This window comes from Anneissia japonica, unplaced genomic scaffold (genome assembly GCF_011630105.1).
Source record: "Anneissia japonica isolate Jap-2015-1 unplaced genomic scaffold, ASM1163010v1 scaffold284967_len33173_cov135, whole genome shotgun sequence".
NCBI lineage: Eukaryota > Metazoa > Echinodermata > Crinoidea > Comatulida > Comatulidae > Anneissia > Anneissia japonica.
The window spans coordinates 1-6814 of record NW_022749507.1 but is presented as its reverse complement, the minus strand read 5'-3'; the positions used below and the strand labels follow the sequence as shown (position 1 = coordinate 6814).

Here is a 6814-nt window from a genome sequence, read left to right as displayed (position 1 = left end):
CAATTATACAAAAGATTCATCCACAACTTGCAAATATTGTTTTTAATGTTTCTATTTCATATATTTTTTAAACAAAAATATTTTCAATCTCTTTGTCTTTGTAGATTAACAATGCCACCAAAAAAGAAACGAAAGATTGCACCGTCAATGCCACCTACAGAAGGCCGTGTTGCATTTGGAGAAAGATATAGCAAGATTCCTGATGATGCCAAAGATTTGCTAAATGGTCATCTTGTGTTAAAATTCATGGAGTTAAAATCTGTTGGTTCAACTCTAAAGTATTTTGCTGATCACATGGGCTTAAAAATTGCTTATCATAAAGTCCAAAGCCTTGTAAACAGAACAGTCAAGAAATACAAACATTTTAACAGAGAATTTGAAGTCACAAAATTATTGGCAATATGTGATGAGAAATTTTCAGATTTTGGAAATCAAACTTCAACAGAGCTGCCATCCAGTTCATCAGTATTGGAGCCAGCACCCCTAGATCCGGAAACATCGTCAGCTGAAACAGAGGCACTTATAGAGGTGCAATCGAGTTCATCAGTATTGCAGCCAACACCCCTAGATCCGGAAATACCACCAGCTGGAACAGAAACACTTACAGAGGTGCCATCTAGTCTATCACTGCTGCAGCCAACACCTGTAGATCCCTTAACAGTTGCAGTGAGGTCGCTACAAAGAAAACGTATACTAACACCTTTTAAGAAGAGACTTCTGCAACAGAATGTCACTTGGAGAGAAAGGTATCGCTGCCTTCAAAAGAAGTATGCAGAAATGAGGAGAAGAAATACAAAAACAAGAAAATCTGCTGTACAAATTAAAAATAAGTACTTAAAGCAAGAACTAAATCGAATGAAAGACAGACTGTTGAAGGAGAAAAGGAAAGTTGACTTGATTAGCAACACAAAAGAAAGATCTGCTGCAAAGAGGAAGATTAAGCGGTTGGAAAAGAAGAAAATGGTGAGTGTGGTGCAGTATGACAAAATATTAAAGGAAAATAAAGAGCTCAAAAAAAAGTTAAAGGAGAAAGATGAAGCATTGCTGCTCCGAGAAAACAAATGTTTAGAGTTGGAGGAGGCTTTAAAAGATGCTGTTAAAGAACAGGAAAAAATGTGGAATTGCAAGAGAGACGGCACAACTTTCAGTAACGAAACGCGAGAGTTAGTTTACAATATGCTGAATTTAGGTGTGCCAACTCAACATATAGAAGAACTGATTGTAAAATCTGGTTCAACATTTGGATACAATGTAGTAAACCAACCCAAGCGAAGCTCTGCTGAGAATATGGCACGAGAATTGGGAGCAATTTCTGATTTTCAATGCGCACAATTCATGCTTGCATCAGCTAATTTAACTCTTGGATTTGATGCGACTACTCAAGAGGGCACTCACGTGAATGGCGTATACATCAGTTCCAATGTAGAAAGTATGGTAATTGCCCTGGATGAGTTGCCTGGTGGAACTCATATCGATTATGAAAGCCACATAAAGGAAACAATAAACAACTTGGCGCATGTTTATAGCATGGTAAAGAATGAAAATGTTGAGACAGTGCATAGGAATTTGGTTGACTCAATCAGCAACACCCTGACAGATAGAGCAACGGTCAACCATGCAACTATAATGTTGTTAGAAAAAACATGGAAGAAAAATTTTCAAGAATTAAATTGCCACTTACATCCATTGGAAACAATAGCGAAAAGTTGCGGGGATGCTCTTTCAGCTGTTGAAAGAGAAAGGGAAATACAAGAAAAAACCTTGTTTGGTAGCGGCTGCATTGGGCAGCGTATTGTTTTCAACGTTAATAAACTGAGATATAAAGATGGGAAAGGTGATCCCCGGCAGTTCAAAACAGAACTAGTAAAGGCTGGCCTCAAGAAAGGTTTTATACCTAGATACCGGGGCAATCGCCTACACATATTGTTTCACATTGCTGGCCAGATATTCATGAAGGACAATTTTTTTACCAACCTTTTTGTTTCTGGTTTATCTAGCGTTAAATTGTCTTCAGCTTTGTCTGTTGTGTTTAAAACAAAACATGCAAAAATAGAACTGCAGGTGCTAGGTTTGATCGGAAGGATCATCTCCTCACCCTGGATGGGAAAATTTTATGTGAGTGCAGTTGAACAGCTTAATCATCTAGATGCATTCGACATAATCAGACATGCAATGGATAAGATCAACAAATTTGCAAGGGACCCATATTCTACCCTAACAACTAAGGTAAACTGCTTTGGGGAAGAGCTTGTTGATGCGAGCAAAATGCAAGTGCAACCAGTTGATCGTGATTTGTTCCTTGTAATGATGAAGCAGTGTTTGGAGGCTACAAGCAAAGTTCTTCATCGCCAATTTTCAAAATATTTTGAAATAGATATTACGGAAGAGTTGAAGGAGCAGACAGCATCTGCTAGATTGCACAACATAGAGGCTGAACAGATGATGGGGATGTTCTCAGCAAGAAAAACAATGAAACCAAATGCCACAATTGACTACATTGCATGTGGAATCAAGGCGCGAAAAAACAAAACGACATCTTTTCTGCATACCCTGGATAATGCAACAAAACAACGTCTAATGAATACAGCTATTTCCATTGGTAGGTTGCAACGCAAAGTAAGAAAGAGAACGACGAAAGAAGTAGAGGCAGAAATTCGCAAAAGGATTGAGGATAAGGGTCAGCAAAGAAATGATGCTGCGAGAAAGAAGATGGAAAAAGAACTGAAAGCAAAAGGACTTGATAAGTTATTGAAAGAAAAAGAGGAGTGGAAAGGATTTGAAGACCAACTTCAAGTCATAATGTCCGGAAAACTATCGGGCTACCTCCAGCACATCTGGTACGATTCAGAGACCCGGAAGTTGGAAGTTTACTGTGGCGCAGTGAAAAAATTTCTCAAAGGAAAGTCTGTATATAGAATAGAGTATTGGGGAACTGACGAATCGTACGAGGATGATGCGGAAAGCTATGATATCCCAATGTACTCTCTAGCCATTGACTTGACAGTTGGTGATCTGGTCCTGCAATGAATTAAAAAAGAAATATTGTGATGCATTAATTGTAAATATAGAATGATGAAAGTGATGTAAAGTGGGAGGGGGTGGGGAAGGGTTTTGCCTGTATGTGTAAATATATATACTGAAATTTATTATGAAATTAGATCTTGTTTGTTGGGGTATATGGTATAATACCTTAGTGTATATATTTTTTATTTAATTACTTTCTGATGTGTACGGTATTTAAACATACTATATATGCCTTAGTGGTTGGGGAAGGGATGGGGTGTGGTGTGGGTAGTAACTTTTATTTGTATGTGATGTATATATATTTTATATAAATATATATGAAATTTAAATATTTTTTTATGGATGGGGTAGGGTATATTGTGTATTAACTCATTACTGTATATGTTATTTAATTACTATAAGTATATTATTTGTACAGTTCCGTTATACATGGTAGGTGTTGGAAGGTTATTGGGAGGGTAAGGTGTAGTTGGAGATATAATTCTATATCTTAAATAAGGGGATGTCGGGATCTGAGAGGATGGGGGATTAAAAAGAAGATTAGAGACGGTAATGTATCATAACAATTCATTACTGTATACAGGGTATTTTGTTTGTTTAATCACTTCATAATGTGTGCAGTTATAGTATATATGCTGGGTGGGGAAAGATGGTGGGGAAGGGAGATGGTAGTGGTAAAAGAAGGTACAGGGGTAGTTCGATTTGCATTTTTTAGGAGTGTCCACTATGTCTGTATCTTATACACATCTTGATAGTAATGTATGACAACAACTCATTACTCTATGTATATATTTTTTAATTACTTTTTATTCTGTACTGTACTTTTCATATCTGGATCAGGGGAGGGGAGTAGGAGGGGAGGGGAAGGGAGTAATAAATGTGGTTCTTGTAGTTGAGGGTTGTGAAGTGCTTTGGGTACAAAATCTGTGCAAAAACAATAGAAATATTATTAGAAATAAAGTTTTAATTTGTTATATAATTTGTGTTAGTTGTATTAATGTCAAAAAGGTCACAATGTTTGCACATAATTCCTATACCAGATTTCCGGGAAAATAAAACATTTAAAAAAATCATATTAAATCAATCAGTGGGACGATTTCAACCAAATAATTTTTTTTTAAATGTTTGAAAGCTGTAGAATGTGTCACATGAATTTCATTTGAATCCAAACAAGATGAATTTTTTCTTAACATACCTACTCTATAGCAGACACGCTAGCCTCCTCCTAGGCCTAGTAGTAGTAGTGGTGATGAAGAGGCGCCTGGCCTAGCCTAAGGCCTAGGCCTAGCTGTAACGGTAAATACTAGCCTAGCCGCTGTACAGAGACTGAGAACTGAGGTTCTCTCTAGGCCATTGAGGATATAGGGCTAGGCCTAGAACCTGGACCTTTTGTTGGCCTAGCCAAGCTGTAAGTTAATTGCCCTAGTCTAGCATGCCATAAGATTAAGAAGAGTGTCCATGATGCTTTAATAAAATACCTTTAGTGTTAACCGGAAAGGGGGTGGTGTAAAGAATTGTATTATTATTTGCAGAAAGTTAATGTATTAAATCTCTAGGCCTATACTAAAAGTGGTGATTTTATTTCAGGATACTCAAGTCTCAGTTACTATCGTAATTAAATGAAAACTCAATCCAGTCAACTCAATCTTGTAGTTGACAGCATTAATGTTTGTTTAAAGACGTATCTGTGAAGGAACAGAAAATTACCTGACATTCTATAGTGCTTTAATAAAATAATCGGTTTACGGTTAACCGGGGGGGGGGGGGTGAGTGTAAAGAATTGTATCATTATTTGGAGAAAGGCCTATACTAACAACATAAATGGTGACTTTATTTCAGGATTCTCAAGTCTCAGTAACTAGTCAACTCAATCATTGTAGTAGGAAAGCATATTAATGTTTGTTTGAAGATCTACATGAAGGAACAGAAAATTACCTGACTTACTAAAGGTGAATATAATGTTTTGTTGACGTTTTATTTTTACTGTCCTGTACTATTAATTATTACAACATGCTATAGATGATGCTGTAGTTTACACGATAGAGTTTAGTCAAATTTAATGTGTATATATTAGGCCTATGTAGGCCTTAAGTGATATTGAAATTGTAATGTAGGCTAAAAGCTGTTTTGAGAACTAAAAAAAAAATTTTTTTTTTATTAAAAAAGAAGTAAACTGCTGTCTGTCATTAGCTACATATATGTATATTACTCCTATTTCAATACAATAATAAAGGGATGTAATACATTTAATAGCGGTTTCTATAATATGCACTCTATATACTGTATAAGTTTACCATTAGTATTCTTTTTAAAGATTTTGTTTTGTTATATCTTTCAGCAAGAGTGAACTCCGAAAAATGTTAGTACAAGTCACAGTGATTCGATATTTCAAAATAGATTTGTTCAACGTCATAATTCATACTAATTTAGCTTGGTACCATCGCACAAGAAAAGGCATGGTTATGGACAGTTGCTGCTGCAATATCACAAAGAATGCTGGTTTATGCACATCTGTAACACAAATAGTTCTTGAATATTGTTTTATATAATAAACTCTTGTATTAGGACTACATTACAAAAAAATGCTAATATTTAAACCGGACTATAAAGCAGCCTTGAATTTGAGGTACAGTATGTTTAGCAGTAAGACGTTAGCAAAACGATTATAAATGAAGGGGTACTGTATGCTAGTAAATGAGACCCTAGGGAAATAATGTCCCTACCGTATGATGTTTGTTGGTGTTTTAAATTAAAGAAATTATGGTTTGTATATGAACTCATAGTGTATTTTGTAAGTCTGCAGAAGTTGATTAAAGCCATTGTTTCCAAGTGGAACTGGGACCATTGAAAACCAAAATTTGGAATTGAGGCCAGTTAAAGTTGAAGACCAGTTGAATTGTCCAAAAACACACAACACCAACATTTTTTTTTTATAGAATATACAGATTGTCTATATAAAATTGTTCAATTTATATACCGGTACACTTTCTATACAATTGTATAGAATTTCTAATCGCATATTTAATGTATTTTTATAGGTTTTTTCTATAAAATGTTTATAGATTTATAAGTGGTTTATATAAAATTGTTTATAGATTTTCTATAGTTTTTTTTTTATATAAAAGTTTCATAGACATTCTATAGATTTTTAATAGAATTTTCACCCACTTTTTTTTTTTTTATAGAATACACAGATTTTCTATATAAAATCTTCAATTTATATACACTTTCTATACAATTGTATAGAATTTCTATTCGCATATTTAATGTATTTTTATAGGTTTTTTCTATAAAATGTTTATAGATTTATAAGTGGTTTTTATAAAATTGTTTATAGATTTTCTATAGTTTTTTTAAGGTTTTTTTTTATATAAAATTTTCATAGAAATTCTATAGATTTTTAATAGAATTTTCATAGTGTTTTATATAATTTTTATAGATTTGTAAGTCTTTTAATATAGTTTTAATATATATTTTATAGAGTTTTTATAAATTTTTTATAGTTTTTTTATATAATTTTAATAGATTTTTAATATAGTTTTAATAGATTTTTAATAGAGTTTTAATAGATTTTTAATATAGTTTTAATAGCTTTTTAATAGACTTTTTATAGTGGGCTTCTATAGTTATTTCTATAGAATTTTCTATAGATTTTCTAAACAATTATGCTATAGACATTCTATAGTTTTTTTTTGATAGAATTCTATAGAATTTTTTTGTATGGGAGGCATCCATGTGTAAAGCAGTGATGTTTATTTATCCATGAAAAAAGCACGCGGGGAAAATTTGC

The 6814-nt window shown here is 33.7% G+C and overlaps 1 protein-coding gene and 1 long non-coding RNA gene across 2 annotated transcripts in view; both read left to right on the top strand.

Annotated features, from left to right (window-relative positions):
- Positions 1-3726, top strand: part of LOC117121105 — a 5883-nt gene extending 2157 nt beyond the window's left edge. The window contains exon 3 of the mRNA XM_033266208.1: positions 105-3726. Coding sequence (XP_033122099.1) covers positions 112-3027 — 2916 coding nt within the window. The 5' untranslated portion in view covers positions 105-111 and the 3' untranslated portion in view covers positions 3028-3726. The remainder of the gene's footprint in view (positions 1-104) is intronic.
- LOC117121106 overlaps positions 1-5794 on the top strand; it is an 8088-nt gene extending 2294 nt beyond the window's left edge. The window contains exons 2-3 of the long non-coding RNA XR_004447480.1: positions 4864-4973; positions 5363-5794. This is a non-coding gene — a long non-coding RNA (uncharacterized LOC117121106). The remainder of the gene's footprint in view (positions 1-4863; positions 4974-5362) is intronic.
- The last annotated feature ends 1020 nt before the right edge of the window (positions 5795-6814 follow it).